Genomic DNA, 22,974 nt, shown 5'->3' on the forward strand with positions numbered 1-22,974 from the left:
TGATTATGCTTACATACAGACTCAATATTCCTGTTCTTTATTAAATATCTCAACTTTTATAGAGACTCTACAAAAGGGCAATTTCCTTCTTAGTATTTTACTAAATTTTTTTATATGTTTTATTAAAATTTTACAGAAAGACTTTCCAATTAGTAGTTGAAAAAATGTAAAGCTTTTATTCTGATTTTAAAAGGCATATGATAAAATCTGAAGGGCAAAAAATGTGATGCCTGGAAAGAGAATGAAAGGCAGGAAGAACAAGTCTTGCACAGCCAATAGATGAATTCAAAACTCTCTTCTACATGTTCTTCATTTTCTATTATTTTACAAGTATCAAAAATACATACTGTCTTTAAAACGTCTTCCCAAGGCAATATAGTATATCAATTATAATAAAGATAAGGCAAAAAGTAAATAAGGGATTAACAGGATTACTTTTCTGTCACATGTTCTGCTTAAGCTATATAATTAAAGGACAGAGAGAAGCACATCATGGAGCCCTGAAAGCTACTGCCACCCAAGGAACTCAGAAGGATACAGCATCTCCCTGTGAGAGTGGCTCACAATCATCCTGATTTCCATCCAGAAAGAAGAGCAATAGTACGTTTGTCTCCTTTAGCAAGATGATATTTTAATGGAACAGTATTATTAAGGAATATTTACATAGAGTAACAGCTTTTTGTATTATTGACATTATTATTATTTTTTAAACTTTTTATTTTAATTTTTTTGTGAACATACTGTACAGAGGGGTTACAATTACATGGGCAGGATAATGCGTACATTTCTTATCAAGCATTGCAGCCTCCTCCTTTGTTTACCCTTCACATCCCTACCCAGCCTTCCCCCCCCAATCCTCCCCTCTCCCCCCCCCCCCAGCTCCCCTATTTTTTTTTTTTTTTTTGGGTCCAGTTGTGGGGCCTGAACTCTGGGCCTGGGCGCTGTCCTTCAGCTCTTCAGTTCAAGGCTAGCGCTCTACCACTTGAGCCACAGTGCCACTTCCGGCTTTTTTTTTTTCCTGCTTATGTGGTGCTGAGGAATCGAACCCAGGGCCTCAAGCATGCAAGGCAAGCGCTCTACCACTGAGCTACCTTTCCAGCCCCTTATTGACATTATTTTAAATTACTTGCATCGTGTGTGTGTGTGTGCGCGCGCGCGTGTTACGAATGTTTGAACTGGGGGGCTTGAGTTTGCTACTCAGGCAACCTACTACTTGAGGCATACTCTTACCTTTTTTTGTTGCTTCCTCTTATTTATTACTTATTTTGCTGCTTTAGTTATTTTTTTAGGTAGGGTTTTAAGTTTTGAAGCAGGCCCTGCCTTAGACAGTGATCTTCCCACCTATAGCTTTCCTACCTATAGCTGGGATTATAGAAACTAACCACTTCACTCAGTTTACTATTTGATATTTAATATCACTAACTTTTTTCCCAGGCTGCCTTCAAACCACATTCCTCCTAAGTAGTTGGGATCACAGGTGTGAACCACTGCGCCTGTCTGTTACTTGTATCTTAATACCCCCAAGTAGTACCTGTGACAAAACAGACATCATTTTGAAATTCATCTTGGAATAAGTATTGAAACCACAGCTAAACTCCAAGTGCTTTAATTCATCTTATTTCCCATGGATAAATGACTTGGATCTCATTATAGAGTAAGGTTAGTTTTGTATCACTTAAGGTTAATAAAATGACTTTCTAATCTATATCAGTGAAGTTTCTGGTAAGGAATAAAAGAAAACCTAAGAACAGTAAACAGTGGCCATTTTCCTTCTTAGCATTTTCCCCTTTGTTAGGATACTGACGCCCTCTAACTCACCTCTTTAAAGGGGCTTCTGACAGCTTACTCCTACAGTTCATAAACAGCGTTATCTTCATGTTTAGAATCTTGCCAAGTACCTATTAAAAATTCCCATATTGAACTTTTAAATAATACTGGTAATTGACATCTATCAAGTGTGTATTATGTGCATTTACACTCACATTATCGCACTTGATCCTGCAACACCCTTCCATGCACTCTTATAGTTGAGGAAGAGACTCAGCAATTTGCCCAGGGTTACAGCAACTCACACAGAGGCCAGTTCCAAACTCACAGAATTGATTTCAGTACCACAGGGTTTAGCTGCCTGCTTTTGGCATGAAGTGACTTTTTTTCACAGTATCTAAATTTCATTAGTATTGAAGAACAATACCAATAACTACTAGAACCTTTATCTACAAACATAAAATGGAGGCATCCTAACAGCATTGGCAATGGTGCTCTGACACTTCCAGAATTTTACTTTATGTGCTAAGAGATGTAGGACAGTCTTGGTATACACACAGAAGGTACTCTACTTTTTTTTCTTTCCTTGAAATAAATATGAAGGCAAATCTTAATTTTGACAGTCCCCATCTCTACATAGGCCAAGAAATCCCTAAAGATTCCAGGAAGAAGAAAAAAATCATACAGCACAAGGATTATAGCCTTAATGAGCAATTTGAGCACACAGACTAAGGGTTTAAGAAGTTTATATATTAAACCACTATTTTCCTCAAAGTTTAGATAAGACATTACACATTTCTTCCAATAAATTATTTTCAATGCAATTGCTAAAAATAAAGTATGCCATTATTATCAATTATTTAAGCTGGAATGCAATCCAACACTTTATATCTTTGTATAATTCTACAAACCATTCCTAAATTCTACCTTTACCTAAGTTTCAAATGCAACTAATGTTTTTTTTTTTCTTGAATAATGACTTATTAGGAATAGGTAATTTGTCCACTGCAGAGTATATTAGCTCTTTTCCTTACTGGTTATCATTCTAAAGAAAAATGTACACAGTCTACTACATGTAAAAGTAAAAACCTGAATGTATGAAATATTACAAGGTCTGCAGAAACAGCCCATGGGATTGTGTTTGAGCTGTTCATAAAAGTGAAACAGCAAAGCTTCTCTAAAATTATGTTTATATTAATATATTTGTAGTAAATATTTATAATCTCTTTTCTAATTTCAGGTAGCATACACTAATTTCTGAGAAAAATATAATGTGAAATTTTGAAGGTACAGCAGTATTACCTAGCTTAATCATTGATCTTGTCATCACATTTAAAATCTAAACAGCTTTTGCTTATTTCCAAGTGACACCAATGTCAGAGGACAGTTTCTACTTCTTAGAATTCTTTTCAAATATTGAGAAGTTTCAAGTACAATTATTGCAAATTTCTGAGTATCATTAGAAAAGCAGCCTTCTAATGCACAACCAGCTTATTGAAAAATGTAATGGTTGAAAACTATGTTATCATTTGAACCTTTAAAATGTTCAGTAGAATAAAAATGACCTTTTGAAGACTGCTAGCTATCTCATAACAGCTTCCTTCCTTTCTGACACTATGCTTACATGACCTCTTCTTTATGTTCTCCAGCAAGCTAAAAGGGGTAGAGAGGTGGAGGGTGGGGGGTGGGGGGGGTGGGAGGCAGAGATCTTCCTCTTTTTGTAATGGCATCAGCCTGAAAGATGAGGGGTTGACTCTTGTGATCTCTTCAAACTTTCCTTGAAAAGCCCCCATCTTTACACAGTAGGCACACTGGGGACTAGGGCTTGAAGGTCACTGCTTATGTTTAAGGACGAATTCTGGTGGGGGCACATTCAGTGCATAGTAATTCCTAAACTCAACACTGTTATAAGGCCATGCAGAGCTCTCTCATTCTACATGGAAATCTAAATCTGTAATCTAAAAAATGTTGGGTGATGTAAAAAATCAAGAGCACAAATACTTGGTTATACTTAAAAATAGACTTAAAAAGTTTCAAAATAAAAACAGTATAATTAATATATCTTACAACCAATAAATGTGCCATCTTCTGTGCTTCTCTTGTCAAGGGGTCAACAATAACTATGACGTCAAAGACTTTATCATTCTCTTGAGGATTTATCTTTACAATGCTAGAAAAATAAAAATAAACAAGATGAAAGATGATAGATTATGTTTACACAAATCTGTTACTAATGACCTTAGGAATGCACATTTTTATTTGGTTTTTACTAGATTAAAAAAAAATCTGGGTTGCTGGGCTGGGAAGGTAGAGTGCTTCCCTAGCTTGCATGAAGCCCTGGGTTCCATTCCTCAGCACTATATAAACATAAAAAACCAGAAGTGGTACTGTGCTAGTGGTAGAGTGCTAGCCTTGAACAAAAGAAGCTCAGCAACAGTGCCCAGGCCCAGAGTTCAAGCCCCAGGACTGCTAAAAAAATGTTATTTACACAATAAAATACAAATTTTGAAGTCTTTGTTCAATAATATACAACCAGAAAGGACTCAAGAAAATGAAAGATTTTTACCAACAAGTTATAAAAACCCTGTAAGGAACACTATTATAATAAAATTCTTGATAGTTTTAGGCCCTCAAATTCTCAAGAGTTACATATGTGAAAAATATGAGTGGCTACATTTTTTTTGATGCCATCAGTCTATTTATGAAAGGAGTCCTGTCTTCTACTTTATGATCACTGTTGAGGATACTCTTTATCATATAGGCTCCTTTATATGGAGACATGTAAAACTCATCACATTTCACTAGTACAGTATGCTTGTTTGCGTCTCATGAACTTCGGGAATTGTGGAAACTGGCAAACCATGAGCTAATTTCATGGTGTGCTCTTGGCAGGCAGGAAGGCCACTACTGGGACAGCCTGTAAGCCCTTCTTCAGGACATTTTACATGTGATCTACCACACAACTTTCTTTTGTCATTTTAAGTTTCTAGGACAATGGCATTATTACTTGTGCTTCAAAGATGCTACAAAAATATACAAACCACATTTTTTTGCAAGGAAAGAAATGGAGGAATGCAAACATTCAACAGAGATTCTCAGGGCAGTGAAAAATATATTTGTATTTTTTTCCTTTTTAAATTTTTTCTTGATCTCAATTTACCGCTGCCTGTTTCTTTCTACTTTTACAAACCTAATTTAAGTTCCTTGTCAAATTTATATATTCTTTTTTTTTTTTTGGGTCCAGTCGTGGGGCCTGAACTCTGGGCCTGGGCGCTGTCCCTCAGCTCTTCAGCTCAAGGCTAGCACTCTACCATTTGAGCCACAGCGCCACTTCCGGCTTTTTTCTTTTTGCTTATGTGGTGTTGAGGAATCGAACCCAGGGCCTCAGGCATGCAAGGCAAGCGCTCTACCACTGAGTCACCTTCCCAGCCCCAAATTTATATATTCTTATAAGTTAATTAAAATTTTAAAATAAATAATAAACATAACAGAGCTGTGACATGTTTTAACATTTGTAAATATTATAAAATGACTCTAGACATGAAGGGCGAGTATCACACAACCTAAGCCAATCTAGAAATACATCATTGCTATGTATGTAAACACACAGCAAATAAGACCTCTTTTAATGTAGCATTCTTTAAACGTACAGATCAAAGAACAGTTGTCCCCTTAGATTATATTTGTTCCTATCTCAGAGCAGTAATCCATACACAAACTCTGGGACATGTATTCTATCAGCTATTTGACATACACATACATGGGGACAGCACTCTGTACAGGCACTCCTACATTTGATTAATCAGAATTTTTTAGGATCTGAGACGTGTGTGTGTGTGTGTGTGTGTGTGTGTGTGTGTGTGTGTGTGTGTGTGTGTGTGTTGTGGGGCTTGAGCTCTGGGCCTGGGCGCTGTCCCTCAGCTCTTCAGCTCAAGGCTAGCACTCTACCACTTGAGCCACAGCACCACTTCTTGTTTTCTCAGTGGTTTATTGGAGATAAGAGTCTCACGGTCTTTCCTGCCTGTGCTGGCTTTGAACCACAATCCTCAGGTCTCAGCCTCCTGAGTAGCTAGGATTACAGGCATGAGCTACCAGCGCCCGGCTGGATCTGAGACTTTTTTTTGCCGGATCTGAGACTATTTTTACACTAAAAGTATAAAGACAGTTTTACTTATAATGATTATTCCCAGATAATTCAAAAATTACACACTGTTTTGACATGAAACCATGTTATCTATAACTTAAAACTTGACAGGCTAAGTGTATTATTCTTTACTTAACAGAGTACATGAATAACTGAGGTTTTTTTAAAAATATTATTTTTTATTGTAAAGATACTGTATAGAGGGGTCACAGTTACATGAGTAAGGTAATGAGTACATTTCCTATCAAGCATTGTTACCCCCTCCTTAGTTTTTCCCCTACTCTCCCTACTTCCCCAACTCCTCCCTTTACATCTCATTGTTATAATAGGTCAACCTGTATCCTTATTTCAGCTGTTTGTTATTTTCCTTTCCCTCCCCAAATTAGATTTTTTTTTTTTTTGTGACTCTCGGATTTAAACCCAGGGTCTTATGAGTTAGAAGCAATAAATATTCTACCACTGAGCTATGACTCCAGCCCTAGAACTTATTTTTCCCCACTAACAGTGTCAAATCCCTTTTGTTTTCTTAACAAAGAACTTGCAATTCTACTTTAAATTTCACTAAATTATGGAAATACTTGAGTGTAACAGGCATTGACATAAACAAACTCACAGATACTGTAACATTCTTACCTGTGATTCTCTTTAAGAAATGTGACATCATACCGAGATGCATGGACAGGCAAAGAGGAAATAAGGGCATCAAGTTTCATAACAAGGTCACTTAAGCTGGATAAACAAGGTGAACACAGTGACATTCACATGAAGGAAGTTTTTTATTTTACATTACAATCAACACTTCTAGAAAGGCTCATAATAAAGGTCCCACAGAAGTAGGCTACTAAGGGAACTGATGGTATAATTGCATTTCTCTAAAAAGTCAAGGCACTCAACAAATACACAAACTAAGTGAGAGTGTGAGGCCCTGAGTTGAAGCCCCAGTACTGTTACAGAACACATAAAACATGAATATGCATAGTTCGGTGACGGTGAGAAATAAGTATGTTTTATTTTCTTTATGCCTTTCATATATATTTTTACTTTTCTTTATTCTCTTTGCATATTCTTTTTTTTTTTTAATGTTGGTTGTGGGGCCTGAACTCTGGGCCTGGGCGCTGTCCCTCAGCTCTTCAGCTCAAGGGTAGCACCACTTGAGTCACAGTGCCACTTCTGGCTTTTTTCTGCTTATGTGGTGCTGAGGAATCGAACCCAGGGGCTCATGCATGCCAGGCAAGCACTCTACAGTGAGCCAACTTCCCAGCCCTCTGTATATTCTTTACTTTTCTATGTATTTGAAACATTTCTAATTTTAAAAAGAAATTACTCTGCAAAATACCAAACCCCCAAATGAATTGCTATGATTCTAAGTACTTACTCGTCTGAGTTAATTTTTATACTTTCAACAATGTCTTTAATTATGTCCATTAAGTTACTGAATGTTATCTTTTCCAACAAGAGAAAATCTTCTGTGTAGAACTCTTCCTCTAGAGGTCCAAAGAACTTGACACAAAAATAGTTACATTACTTTTCATTTTCCAGAAAACAAAGGGAAAAGCAATTTTCTTAGCAGAGAAAGCTAGTAACTGCCTGTCTTTCTCTTTTCATTACAACTAACCACTCTGCTTATCCTGTAGTCTTCTTCATCCTGAGCAATGGCAGATCCATTGTAAGACCTCCACAAGAAGACTGGCTGCCTTACAGCAGGGATGAGATCAATACTAGTATTTTTGTCAGTTTTTAAGGAGAATTGAGTATATAAATAGTGCATATTTATATAGCATATAGAGAAACAAAGTGAAAATAATTTTATATTATTTATTATTATTAATAATGCCATATTAGTTTTGCTAAGCAATGACAAATTAAATAGAGAGTAGCCAAGGATAGCTATATAATTTTTTTTATTGTGAAAATACCGTACGAGGGGTTACAATTACATGGGCAAGGTAACAAGTACATTTCTTTTCAAGCATTGTTGCCTCCTCCTTTGTTTCCCCTTCCCATCCCTTCCCATCCCCCCCCCAGCTATATACTTTTAAACTGCTTTTAAAAGTTCTTATTTCCTCTTAAAGCAACTGTTAATGAGAAAAAATAATGTAATTCTAGGCCTCGACATTGCTATCCTCATTCATCACTATAATATAAAGTTATCAATAAACTGTAAAATAGCACTATACAGATAAATTTAATTCTAGCACATAGATGAACACAGTTTATGACAATGTGGAAAGCAAAACATCAAAAGGGCTTTGAAGATAATTTAGAGATATGTAAAATTTTTCATTAGTTGTTTCTTGATAAAGCTAAGTATCATATTCAATTGTTTTACTTAAATAATTCATGAAAATATAAAATCAGATACTAAAATATTAGTAGATATTATTCACTTACTCTGTTATAAAGATTCTAATCAGTAAAATCTTTCTTTTTGTGCCAGTCCTAGGCTTGAGCTTGGGGGTAGGGTGCTGTCCCTCAGCTTCATGTTACTCAAGGTTAGCAGTCTAGCCCCGGAGCCACAGCTCCACTTCCACCTTTTCTTGGGATTTTATTAGAGATAAGAGTCTCATGGACTAACTGTGATCCTCAGATCTCAGCCACCTGAGTAGCTAGGATCTCAGGTATGAGTCACCAGAATCTGGCTCAGAAAAACCTTTTAATATAAAATTATATATGAATAGCATATATATGTGTATGTATATATATACATAGAAAGAAAGTGATTGTAGGATTACAATCATGCTTTGAAAAGGAAGAGAAAGAAGTGATAATAGAAGAAAGAGCTGGAAGGTAAAACAAGCTATTAATAAATTTTATTAGGATGATGGGAATAAGAATCCTTTTCTACAGCTTTTAAATGATATGTTAATGTGATAATTTAATTTTATACTTCAAAATTCGCAAAAATCATTGTCACTTGACTGCAGGAAATCATTCCTGTAATCCTAACTACTCAGGAGGCTGATGATTGCAGTTCAAAGCCAGCCTGGGCAGGAAAGTCTATGAGACTCTTTTTTTTTCTTTCTTTCTTTTTTTGTTGGTTGGGGGACTTGAATTCTAGGCCTGGGTTGGCTTTGAACCATCATCCTCAGATCTCAACCTCCTGAGTAGCTAGGATTACAGGTGTGAGTCACTGGCACCAGGCCCGTGAGACCTCTTATCTCCAATTAACCTCTAGAAAATCGGAAGTGGCGCTGTGGCTCAAGTGATAGAGCACTAGCCTTGAGCTGAAGAGCTCAGGGATAGTGCCCACGTCCAGATATCAAGCAAAATGACCAACCAACCAACCAACAAAAAACCCTGCAGAAAAGCCAATTGCTGGTGGCTCATTCCTGTAATCTAGCTACTCAGGAGGCTGAGATCTGAGGGTCATGATTCAAAGCCAGGCCAGGTAGGAAAATCTGTAGGACTCTTATCTCCAACTAATCCCCAGAAAGTCAGTGGCACTGTGGCTCAAAGTGGTATAGTACTAGCCTTGAGTTAAAAAAAAAAAAAAGGCTCAGGGATAGCTCCCGGATTCTGAGTTCAAGCCCCGTGACTGAAAACAACAACAACCAAAAACCCTATAGAAAAAGGAATAAAAGTAGAAGATACAACAATGTACTTGCTACATCTACCACAGAGTAAGTTTCTGTTTTGTAATGTAAATGCTTGTTCTCATACTCACGTTAGAGCAAAATAGAGGCTAGGTGTAGTAAGTACATTCTACCTTACCTGCATCCACGAATGGAGAAATGTTATGAATGGCCATATAGGTGAAAGAGCAGCAGGGCTGTTGAGCGCCCATTGCGTTTACAGTGGTCTCACTGTCTGCGGTGGCAGACAATGTCTGAGGCAGATGGCACGCCTGTCACTGTGGAAGCAGAGCACCTGCTGTTTTACTCACTTTCCCATTGCTGACCACACTTATCTCTCCAGGGTCCAACTGAAGCACACTCTGACAGAATAACTGGTGAGTTCGGAAAATATTCACTCCAATAGTGTTATATTTTTTCTCAAAAGCATTCTTATCCATTTCCTGAAGTAGGATTTAAAGATGCTCATTTTTAGTGATATTAATATAAAAATTTAAACTAAATATGGTTATAAATGGTTATAAAACCATTCTTTTAATTGGAAACAGTATTTTAAATAGAATCTTTTTGCAGTAATTTACAATGTTTAAATCTTGTTATAAGCAGATATAGTTTTTCATTCTTTAAGAATCTCAATGAAAAACAGTCTTTAAAATAGATAAGCCCTACCTCATTCTATTGTACCAATTCCCAAACACCATTTAGTAACAATATATTTAAATACTGAAATACATTTAGAGTCACAATTTATATGGACATTCACAGAAAATCAAGCATACCTTCATTATGAAGCACACTTCTTACAAGTTTCAGCCAAAATCTTAGATTATCTTCATATCTCACATACCATTGGTCAACTAATTCCAATGATTAGTTGTAAGAAATAATATGTTCTTGGTATCTACCACAACTATCTCATCCAAGACACCTAGATTATAACAGTAGCACTATAATTGTTCATCCTGTGTTCTCCCTCATCTATCTAGGATCAAATCTTTACTGGCATCCAGAGTCATCTTTACAGGTTCCTTTTCTCCTTGAGACTCCTCAATGGCTCAGAAAAACTGTCAGCTCCTTACCATGGCTGTCCAGTGACTAAACTAACTGGAGCTATTTTTCTGATCTCATCTCCCAGTGCTTTCCCTATCATCCCTCCATTCTGGCAGTGATGACAGAATGACTCACCTATACCTCAGAGATGGCAAGACAGTTTGGGACAACACATTGTCCTCCAAGACTTCCTGTGGCTCAATTTCAGTTTTATGCAAAATTGCCTTTCTGACCACTCTGTTTGAAATGGCATTCTCCAAATTTTACACCCTCTTTCATCGGTCTACATTTCTCTAGTACTACTTATTTTCTGTCTTTCTCATTTTAATGTAAGCTCCACAAAGACTAGGGACTCTATCAGTCTTGATCATTAGGGTATTTCAGTTGTCTTGGCGATGATCAATAAAGTTTTTTGTTGTTGTTGTTGGTTCTGGGGCTTGAACTCAGGGCCTGGGCACTGTCCCTGAGCCTCTTTGTGCTCAAGGCTCTAGTGTCTACCATTTGAACCACAGTGCCACTCTCAGCTTTTTCTGAGTAGTTAGTTCATTGGAGAGAAGAGTCTCATGGACTTTTTTGAACCATGATCCTCAGATCTCAGCCTCCTGAGTAGCTCAGATTACAGGCATTAAGTCACTGGCTCAGCTGATTAATGTTTTAGTCCTCAGTTTTTCTTTGTCTCCTAACTAGAATGCAGCAACTTTGAGAAGCATGAGTTAATAGATGAAATTTGACAATCATATCACTTAATTTTCATCATTTTCCTCTGTACATAACTGGTTATTATCTCCAACTGATACCTATTGATATTTTCATTAAGTATTTTAACATATTTTTGAGAAAACATGTCTTCATTATTTCGAACTAATAGTTACTGACCTCAGTAAGGAAATTTTTAATTTTATCTCCAGAATAAATCGCTGTAGCAGTTTCTTCCTCTGTCAGTTTCTTGAGAAAGCTCTTTAAAGGGCTGTTTTTCTGTGTCAGAAAGGCTGCTAACATTCCTCTAGAAATAGCTGTGTTCTCTTCATTTATTTTTGATGTAGGATTAAAAATAAGTCCTAATCGACTGTAGACACTTGTTTCCTGCAAAACACATTTATAGGTTAAAAAGCCCAATGATCATATACCTTTACGGTTAATCAGAGTTTTTCCCCAGTAGGCTTGTTCACTTTACCTTATGGCACTTTATATTGTCAGTCTTCCTATGATGACTGTACTGAACACCATGCTGCCCTTTTTAAAAACAGCTTGAAAACCATTCGTGTCATTAACTCCTCCTGCTTCACCTCTTTGCACAAAGAAGTTTGGTCTCTTTTTGTGAGTATGTGAAATGACACATTAAAAAAATACATAAGGGGCTGGGAACGTGGCTCAGTGGTAGAATGCATGCCTAGCATGAATGAATCTCTGGGTTTGATTCCTCAGTACCACAGAAACACAAAAAACCCAGAAGTGGCGTAAGTGGTAGAGTGCCAGCCTTGAGCAAAAGCAGCTCAGGGACAGAGCGCGCGCGCACGCGCGTGCGCACACACACACACACACACACACACACACACACACACACACGCACACACGCCCATGGTGAATTAGACTACCATAAAACTACCACCAAGATCAAGGAGTCAAGCACTGACTGCATTGCAAGGACATTTCACATCTTCTGCAACCTTCACACCCTCCAACTCTTCTAAAGACAACCACTAGCTTTCCAGTTATGATAGTGGCATATTTACTTTTCTTTATAGTTTACTTCCTAAGTCTGCAGTGCTAGACATTTATTTTGGATTTCATAAAAGTAGAATCACATAGTATTTAGTTTTGTATTTTTTACCACTCCCTTTTATGTAAGATTCATCAATTTTATATTTTTTTAAAATGTTTTTTATTGTAAAAATATTGTACAGAGTGTGGTTATAACTACATGAGTAAGGTAATGAGTACATTTCCTATTGAGCATTGTTACCCCTCCTTTTTTTTCCCCTACCATTCCATCCCTTCCCACATCCTCAACTCCTCCCTCCTGCCCCCAACTTGTAAAGTTAGTTTTCAACATAGTGTCTTGTACATCTTATTGTTACAATGGGTGAACCTACATCCTTATTTCAGCATTTTGTTATTTCCCTTTCCCTCCCCAAATTAGAAAAATGTATATACAAGATGCAGGGCACCGGAATCAAACACAGGGGTTCTACCTTGGGGGAAGAACATACAAAAGAAAAAAAAAAATCACATTGTACATTATAAAACAATAGCAAGAAAGAAAAAACCACTTGTGTCCCTATTTTAGGGTTCATTTCACTTAACATCATCTTATATGGTCATATGTACATAGCTTTTGACCTTTTCTGCTTATCCTAGACATATTTCCCATGGCAATAATACACTGGCTAATTTTATTAACATACTAGGATTGAGACCTGCCTAGGAGATTAATGAAGATGTCTGTGATGGTATTTCCTGAGACAATTAGATCACGAAGGCTGAACATGATGGCGTTAAAAGGTGGTGAAAGGTAGGAAGGGCCTGGTTAGGGAAGGCAGCTCACTGGAGATGAGTCTCTGGGGTTACATGTTCCTCTACTCCTATTGTCTGCCTCCTGTCTGCTGCTCTCCTCTGTCACATGGGTAATGGAGCCAAAGCAGGTGGGCCACGTGACCTCATAAACTTTACCCTCAAAACAATGAGCCTAACTAAATCTTCTTCCAAGATTTTTTTTCCAAGTGTTTGATCACAGTGACAATAAAAGTAACAAGTATAGGCAATTGCACAGAATTCTATTATATCAATATGTCCTTTGATCCAGGCTATCGAGTTTTTTGCAGTTTAGAATTCTACACACAAAAAGCAGTCAAATGGTTTTCAAAATGGTTAGCTGTTCTAATTTTTACAAATAAAATATGTGCACCATCACTTCACAGACTGATAAGCAGTCTATACCGTAATTTAAGTGGAATCAAATGATTCTGGTGTACTGAAGTTTTGCTTTGCTTTTCCCACATAATGATAGTAACTATCTTTAATATGTTTGTTGGCTTCTTTTCTGATTTGTCTGCCCAATGTCTTACCATCTCTTTTTTACTGGATTATCTTTTTCCCTTGTGGTGTACAGGTTTCTAAGCCACCAGGACTTTTCGACTATATAGGCACAGATATCTTCTTCCATTTTGTGGCTTGTTTTAAACTCTACCATTGTTTTCCACAGAAAGTAGTACTTAATTTTAATGTACAGTGATTCAATTTATTGATATTTTTAACCAATGGCTTTAGTGTCTTAAGTCCTATTTGAAACACCCTTCCCTACTCTGAAGCCATAAAGATAATCTATACTATCTTCAAGAATGTATTGTTTTGCTTTTTATGTTTAGATCTATAGTCCATTTGGAATTGATGTCTTTTTTGTATGATGTCAAAAGTGAGAACTTTCCAGAGCAATCTTTACTCTTCTTTTTTTTTGGTCTGGTCGTGGGGCCTGAACTCTTCAGCTCAAGGCTCGCACTCTACAACTTGAGCCACAGCGCCACTTCTGGCTTTTTCCTTTTTGCTTATGTGGTGGTGAGGAATCAAACCCAGGGCCTCATGCATGCAAGGCAAGTGCTCTACCACTGAGCCACCTTCCTGGCCCAATCAATCTTTACACTTCTATAAGGCTTTTTAATCACAAACAAGGTTATTAATAAAGGTACAGCTCTGTTTCTGTGTTCTCTTTTTTCCCCATTGCTCTAATATTTATCCTTGAGTTAAGAACAAGTTGTTCTCAATTAGATAGCTGGTCTTGAGAGCTAGAAAGCCACTGTTTCTCCTTTCTCCCTTAAGAATACTTTAACTGGGGCTGGGAAGGTGGCTCAGTGGTAGAGCGCTTGCCTTGCATGCCTGAGGCCCTGAGTTCGATTCCTCAGCACCACATAAGCAAAAAGAAAAAAGCCGGAAGTGGCGCTGTGGCTCAAGTGGTAGAGTGCTAGCCTTGAGCTGAAGAGCTGAGGGACAGTGCCCAGGCCCAGAGTTCAGGCCTCATCAAAAGAATACTTTAGCTACTATTGGTCCTTGGAATCTCTACATAAACTTGCAAATCAACTTGGTAATTTTCATTGAAAATTCAGAGATTCCAATCATGCTATATGTTAATTATGGTGACATACTTATTACAATATTAATTCTTTTGCTAAATGATCATGGTACACCTTCCCATTAATGTATTTTCTTCTAAAATGTTTTAAATGTATTTGTCACATTTATTTCTATTTTATATTTCTGATACTACTGAAAATGGTTTATTTTTTATTTATTCTTTATTTGAATTGCATTCTTTGGCCAGGTACTGTGGCTCACACCTTCGATTCAAGCTCCTCAGGAGGCAGACTTTGAGATGACAGTACTTTGAGGCCAATCCAGACAAAAATTAAGCAAGATGCCATCAGTAAAAAAGACCAGGTATGGCTGGGTGCTGGTGGCTCACGCCTGTAATCCTAGCTACTCAGGAGGCTGAGATCTGAGGATCAGAGTTCAAAGCCCGCCTGGGCAGGAAAGTCTGTGAGACTCTTATCTCCAATAAAAACCACTAGAAAACTGGAAGTGGTGCTGTGGCTCAAGCAATAGAGTGCTCGCCTTGAACTGAAGAGCGCAGGGACAGCGCCCAAGCCCAGAGTTCAAGCCCCACAACTGACCAAAAAATAAATAAATAAATAAATAAATAAAAAAGACCAGGTCTGGTTGTGTGTGCCTGTCATCTCAGATACATAGGAGGGCTGAGGTTGGAGGACTGTGGTCCATGATGACCTGAACAACAACCCTATTCCAACAATACCCAAAACAGAAGGGGCTGTAGGGCAGTTCAATTGGCTCAGTGTTTGTCTACCAAGTCTGGGGCTTCACTGGGTTTGGCCCCCAGTGGAAGCACAAACATACATATACAAGCAAATAAGAATTCTTTTTTGAACAGGGGAACTGAACTCATGTACTAACCTGCCATCATGATAACCTGTTTAAGCTAAAAAACAATAATGTTTATGTGGAGTATATGTATTTTTCATGTAAATAATTTACAAAAAATGACCTAAAATTTTTTGAATTTCATATGGGTTATTAATTTCTTTACTTCTTTAGGCTTTTTGCAACTATAGGCATGAGTAAGACTGGTCTATCATCTTTTGTTCTTCCTTTTAGGCATTCAGTTTTGAAGTAATCTTAGCTTTTACAATGAGTGTGGACATAGCATTTGATGGACAGAGTGTGTCTGAATGATGTGTGGTCTAATTCACAGTGTGGTCATATGGGACAGCAATGTTCTCTTTTAGAACATTTTAATTATTACACAAAGTTTACCTTTCTTCAATGCTTCCATTTCCAGTAGGAAGCGTTTTCTGAGATTCAAAATTATTCCTACTTCTCAATATTAATGCTTTTTTTTTTTGGTCGGTTGTGGGGCTTGAACTCAGGAACTGGGCACTGTCTCTATATCTCTTTGTGCTCTACCACTTGAACCACAGCACTACTTCAGGTGTTTGAGTGGTTAATTAGAGATAAGAATCTCAAGGGGACTTCTCTGCCTGGGCTCGCTTTGAACTGTGATCCTCAGATCTCAGCCACCTGAGTAGCTAGGATTACAAGTGTGAGCCACATATGCATTTTATGTAACATTTCATAAAAGAGATAAATAATTAAGATGTTACTTCTCAAAGTTTTAGAATTAAGTCAAGTGAATGTTATACCAATCATGTTGTAGCTCCTGGAGAAAGGCAGTTTATAAACTTTTCAGAAAATATGTTCCTAGAACTTCTGGAGCTGGCTGAAGTTAATTTTTCTTTTAAGATAACTGCTATGTTGTAGAGCCAATACAACCTTTTTTGAAATTTGATGGTCTACAGGTTATTGAGACAAGCCCAAATGCATTTTGACATGGTCACATAAAAATACTTCTAAAGTAAGGGGGGACCAAGATGGCAACGGGGCAGTAGGGAAACGCCACAGCTCTCTCCAACCAAAAAGAGAGTTCGAGTTCCAACGCTTAATCTCCCCAAGAGACCGACAACAACAAAAAGACGAACACTCAGAGAAAAACCAGAGGTGGGAAATAACAAAAAAAGAAAGAGAGGAAAAGAAGAATTTCAGAACAGAGAAGAGCGAAGACCCCTCCCCCAACCTTTACTGGCCGCCCGGCAGTGCGTCAAGCCGCCGGCCAGCCAGCCCGGCGGGGGCTGCCGGAGCCCCAGAGACACAGGGGGCTGCTTGCAGATCACCAGGTACCCGTTTGCAGAACAGCGGATCGCCAGGAACAGGGAAACCTACCAGCCGGGAGTCTCCACGAGGATCCCACCCCCACCCCTCACTTTCCACCGGAGCAGAGAGGCTCCATCCCGCCAAAGCCGCCCGGCACCAGCAGCGCGACAAAGGGACCTGTCGGCAGACCACCCGCCCGATCGCGATTGCAACGACCCGGGTCCCAGAGACACAGGGGGCTGCCTGCAGATCACCCGCGCACTCAGACCCACCGGATCTCTACAACCCGTGAAGAAGCCGCCTGAGCGTGGACGCTGTTGACAGCTTCGATAGAGGCAGAGACAGAAAAGAATCACACAGAGCCACCACCGCCCAACCCAGCCCGCAACCACCCCAAATGAACTCGGATTGCAACAACAACTGACGACCTACACCACACAGAAACAACCAGCTCTAAGGTAAGTACCCCACAGGGGACAGTGTATCCCTCAAGGGAGACCAGAGCTGGAGGGAATCCCCAGACCCTGACCTAGACTCCCTACCCCAACACCCGGACCACAGGACCCACTAAAACTGGGAACTGTCCGAGAGCTCCACCAGCCCGTGGAGCATACTCTGCTGGCCAGGCCAGAGCAAGAGTGCCCCTGGAAGGGAGCTTAAATGCCCAAGCCAGGAACAGCGCCCCTGGGTCAAGACTACCAACAGTAGAAGAAATTTGAACTGTGTCCTCCAGGCTGCATAACCTAGGTGGTATACACATCAGCATAGGCCTAATGAGCGCGCTCCAGGCTGGGGCCGGAACCAGGCCCGGGGATCCGGCGCCTGAACAACACAACCAACTCCTCCCAACTGAAGTAAAAAGCTGAGCATACGCCTCAACAGAGGGGAGAAAATCAGGAAACAACACTCCCTGGGAAGCACGCCTGTGACAACAAAAGACCTGGAGGCTCTGGACAAGAGAAGCCCAAACCCCACCAAAACTCCACCCATATACCCTAGGCTGGGAATTGGGCAAACAGGCTGCCAGTACCTGATAGTAAGCAGGAGCTCAGGCTGATAAGGCAGCTCAGCAATAGAGTGATAGTCTTGGATGTATGAGGCCCTGGACCTGATTCTTCAGCATCACAAAAGCAAAAAGGGTCAGAAGTGGTGCTATGGCTCAAATGGTAGGGTGCCAGCCTTGAGCTGAAGAGCTGAGGGACAGCACCCAAACCTAGGGTTCAAGCCCACAACCAGCCCAAAACAAACAAACAAAAACACATCAGGAGCCCATAGCAGACTCCAGTATTTGGGAGAGTGCATCCAGAGCATCTGATCTTCCCAAGAGCACCCATAGGAGCAAACACAAGCAGTCTAGGCTGCTCAACCCTTCCAAAAGTGGGAATTGCCAGCAATCTACAGCAGAGAGCTGAGAATCCTAAGTAAGTCAGAATAGCAGCTGGAAATAGGCTCCCAACAGAATCCAGATCAGGCACAGACTCTCTCTACCAATACAGAATCAGCAACCAAGCAAAGACAGACACACCAAAACAAAATTGAAGAGCAGTCTCCTGAACCCCCATGCGAAAATCACAGAGAAAAATCACAAGGTTTACCACCACCCAGGACAGCAAGCTCACCTCAAAAGCCAGCAGCCATGCAGGGGAGAGCCCCAGTGGGAGCAAAGCAGGAATGGAAGACAAAAGCTACATCCAAGGGTTGCTGGAGGCAATGACTCAAGAAATAAAGCGAGAAATGGATCAGAAATTGAAAGAGCACAAGGATGAACTATCAAAAGATATACAGGATATCAAACAAAAGTTGGATGCAAAAATAGAAGCTGCACAAACCTCAGTAAGAAGTGAGATAAACGCCAAATTAGAGGTAATGCATACTGATCTCACCTCATTGAGAGGTGAGATCAGTACTCTGAGAACCAACATTGAATCCATAAAGGGATCCATTTCCTCCATGCAAACCACAATAGAAGCCACGGTCAACAGAGTGAATGAAATGGAAGGTAGAGTGTCAGATACAGAAGACAGAATACACCAACTGGACCAAAAAGTGACAGATATGGAAAAATCACTCAAATTAACCAAAGGGAAATTCAAGAGCAAGCAGATAATGCCAAGAAATTTAATCTTGGCATAATCAGAGTGGACGAAGGTGAGGAATTCCAGAGCAAGGGAATGCAACACCTATTTAACAAGATAATCAATGAAAATTTTCCCCACCTCAAAAACGACCATCTTAACTACATTACAAAAGCTTATAGAACACCCAACAAGCAAGATCCCAGGAGAAACACTTCTAGACACATTATAGTAAAAATGTTAGATCTGAATAATAAGGAAACAATCCTGCATGCAGCAAAAATGAAGAAGGAGCTATACTACAACGGGAAAAAAATTAGAATCACTGCAGATCTCTCCACACAAACAATGAATGCAAGAAAAGCCTGGGAAAGCACCATACGAGCCCTGAGAGCCAATAACTGCCAACCCAGACTGATATACCCGGCAAAGCTAGCATTCACATTCGATGGAGAACTGAAAACTTTTAATAGCAAAGAAAAACTAAATGAATACATAAACATTAAGCCAGCATTACAAAGAATTCTAAGAGGGGGGGACACAACCTGAAGAAAGCAACCAGGAACTGGGACCTGCCCCAAACAGGCATTACTCAAAGTCTAACTGCGCAAGCACAGGAGGAAAGGAAAGAAGATAAACTTAGGAAAACGGAATGGCAGGGACAACAATGCATCTCTCTATACTTTCTCTTAATATAAATGGGCTGAATTCGCCAATTAAAAGAAAACGAACTGAGGACTGGATCAGAAAACAAGACCCATCCATCTGTTGCCTTCAGGAGACCCACCTCTCAGCCAAACATACAAACAAACTCAGAGTGAAGGGGTGGAAAAGGATCTACCAATCAAATTCCCCCAATAAGAAAGCAGGTGTAGCTATCCTGATATCTGACAAAATAAACTTTTCATTAAAATCAGTACAGAAAGACAAGGACGGACACTACATATTAATAAAGGGAACAATCCAAGAGGAGGATATAACCATCATCAACTTATATGCCCCAAATATTGGTGCACCCAGATATGTTAAACAAATGCTCTCAAACTTACAGAATAAAATAGATCCCAATACGATAATACTAGGAGACTTTAACACGCCACTCTCACCAAAGGACAGGTCTACCAACCAGAGGATTGGCAAAGAAGCTACCGAATTAAGTGAGGCCATACTTCAAGCGGAATTAACTGACATCTACCGAGTATTTCACCCTAAAACAACACAGTACACATTCTTCTCAGCAGCTCATGGAACTTTCTCCAAAATAGACCATATCATAGTTCATGCAAGGAACTTAAGCAAATACAAAGGGATCGACATAATCCCCTGTATCCTATCTGACCACAGTGGAATCAAGCTAGCTCTCAATAACAAAGCATACCGCAGAAATTTCTCTAATACATGGAAATTGAACAACACACTCCTTAACAAGGCCTGGGTAACAGAAGAGATCAGAGAAGAAATAAAGCATTTCCTACAACTCAATGAAAATGAAAACACCTCACAAAGAAACTTGTGGGACACAGCAAAAGCAGTCCTGAGGGGCAAATTTATTGCCCTCAGTGCCCACATCAAGAGAATGGAGACAGACCAAGTAAATAATCTCATGTTGCAATTAAAACAGCTAGAAAAACAAGAAAAAATGGGACCTAAAGCTACTAGACGAAGCCAGATAACCAAATTAAGAGCAGAGATTAACCAAATAGAAAATCAGAAAACCATAACCAAAATAAACCAAACAAAAAGCTGGTTCTTTGAAAAAATAAACAAAATTGATGGCCCGTTGGCAAGATTAATTAAAAAAAGAAGAGAGGAAACCCATATTAATAGGATTAGGGATGCCACGGGAAACATCACAACACGCACCCAAGATATCCAAACAATTCTAACAGACTACTTTCAAAAGCTATATTCTCTAATTATTTCTTTGTTGCTTTGTATGTCCCTCCCCCACAGTGTAACCCCCGCTTTCACTATATTTGATGTCAGTATAACTTGTGGAGGAGATGGGGACAAACAAGTCGTTTAAGGATTCAGGTGGACCTGTTGCAACAATGAGAAGTACAAAATGTCATGTCAAAAACGAGCTTTACAATGTCGGTGTGGGGGGGGAGGGGGGGAAGGATTGGGTGGGGGGGAGGGGGGAGGCTGGGAAGGGAGGTGAAGGGTAAACAAAGGAGGAGGCTGCAATGCTTGGTAAGAAATGTATGCATTATCCTGCCCACGTAATTGTAACCCCTCTGTACAGTATGTTCTCAAATAAAATAAAATAAAATTAAAAAAAAAAAAAGCTATACTCTCTAAAGGAAGAAAATCTGGCAGAAATGGATGCATTTTTAGAGAAATACAAGTTGCCCAAACTGAGCAAAGAAGAAGTTAAGCTAATATCCTATAATGAGATACAGGAAGCTATCAAAAGTCTTCCAACAAAAAAAAGCCCAGGACCAGATGGATTCACAGCAGAATTCTATAAGACCTTTAAACAAGAACTAATACCCATACTCCTCAAGCTCTTCAGAGAAACAGAGAAGGAGGGAGCTATCCCAAACTCATTCTACGAAGCCAATATCACACTCATCCCCAAACCAGGCAAAGACCCAACCAAAAAGGAGAGTTACAGGCCAATTTCCTTGATGAACACAAATGCAAAGATCCTTAACAAGATTCTAGCTAACAGAATCCAGAAACACATAAAAAAAATAATACACTATGACCAGGTAGGCTTCATCCCAGAGACACAGGGATGGTTTAACATACGTAAGTCAATAAATGTAATCCAACATATCAACAGAGCCAAGGTCAAGAATCACATGATTATGGCCACAGATGCAGAAAAGGCCTTTGATAAAATTCAACATTCATTCATGCTAAAAGCTCTGGAGAAAATAGGAATAGAAGGAACATTTCTAAAAACAATAAAAGCCATTTATGACAGACCAATAGCCAATATTATACTTAATGGGGAAAAGCTACAACCAATTCTCCTAAAATCAGGAACAAGGCAAGGATGCCCACTGTCTCCACTCCTCTTCAATATAGTCCTAGAACCCTTAGCCAGGGCAATAAGGCAAGAAAAAGACATTAAAGGGATCTGCATAGGGAAAGAAGAAGTTAAACTATCCCTTTTTGCAGACGACATGATACTATACCTCCACGATCCCAAAAACTCCATCCCCAAACTCAGAAATCATAAATCACTTCGGCAAAATAGCAGGATACAAAATAAACCCACAAAAATCAGTTGCCTTCCTATACACTGATAATGTACAGGAAGAGAGGGAAATAAAGGGAGCAACCCCATTCACAATAACCTCCCCAAAAATAAAATATTTAGGAATTAACCTAACCAAATATGTAAAAGAACTATTTAATGAGAACTATAAAAAGTTAAAGAAAGAAATTGCAGAAGACACTAGGAAATGGAAAGATCTCCCATGCTCCTGGATAGGCCGACTTAATATAGTAAAGATGGTAATACTTCCAAAACTAATATACAAATTCAATGCAATTCCTATTAAAATCCCAATGACGTACATCACTGAAATACAGAAAACAGTCCAAAAATTCATATGGAACAACAAAAGACCTAGAATAGCCAAAACAATTCTAGGGGATAAAGACAATATGGGAGGGCTATCCATGCCGAACTTCAAACTCTACTACAGAGCTATAATAACCCAGACAGCATGGTACTGGCACAAAAACAGACCCGAAGACCAATGGAACAGAATAGAAGATCCAGAAATAAATCCACAGGGCTACAGCCAGCTGATATTCGACAAAGGAGCCAAAGACATACAATGGAAGAAACACAGCCTCTTCAACCGCTGGTGCTGGGAAAACTGGGCAGCCACATGCAGAAAACTAAAAGTGGACCCCAGCCTATCACCATGCACCAACATCAACTCAAAATGGATTAAAGACCTTAACATTAAACCTGAATCTCTGAAACTACTGCAGGACAGAGTAGGAGAGACACTTGAACTAATAGGCACAGGAAGGAACTTCCTGAACAGAGTCCTAGAGTCACAACAAGTTGGAGAGAGACTCGACAAATGGGACTACCTTAAAATAAAAAGCTTCTCCACAGCTAAATCTATCGCAACTAAGCTAGAAAGACAACCAACTAATTGGGAAAAAATATTTACCAGCAATA

The 22,974-nt window shown here is 39.2% G+C and overlaps 1 protein-coding gene across 1 annotated transcript in view; it reads right to left on the reverse strand.

The window, feature by feature from the left end:
* Uggt2 (UDP-glucose glycoprotein glucosyltransferase 2) overlaps positions 1 to 22,974 on the reverse strand; it is a 99,617-nt gene that overhangs the window by 25,377 nt on the left and 51,266 nt on the right. The window contains exons 21-26 of the mRNA XM_042682695.1: positions 11,410 to 11,616; positions 9,795 to 9,926; positions 7,287 to 7,411; positions 6,545 to 6,640; positions 3,835 to 3,937; positions 1,819 to 1,898 (exon numbers count right to left, since the gene is read on the reverse strand). Coding sequence (XP_042538629.1) covers positions 1,819 to 1,898; positions 3,835 to 3,937; positions 6,545 to 6,640; positions 7,287 to 7,411; positions 9,795 to 9,926; positions 11,410 to 11,616 — 743 coding nt within the window. The remainder of the gene's footprint in view (positions 1 to 1,818; positions 1,899 to 3,834; positions 3,938 to 6,544; positions 6,641 to 7,286; positions 7,412 to 9,794; positions 9,927 to 11,409; positions 11,617 to 22,974) is intronic.

Source organism: Dipodomys spectabilis, unplaced genomic scaffold (assembly GCF_019054845.1).
Source record: "Dipodomys spectabilis isolate Male_0828 unplaced genomic scaffold, ASM1905484v1 ptg000075l, whole genome shotgun sequence".
Taxonomy (NCBI): domain Eukaryota; kingdom Metazoa; phylum Chordata; class Mammalia; order Rodentia; family Heteromyidae; genus Dipodomys; species Dipodomys spectabilis.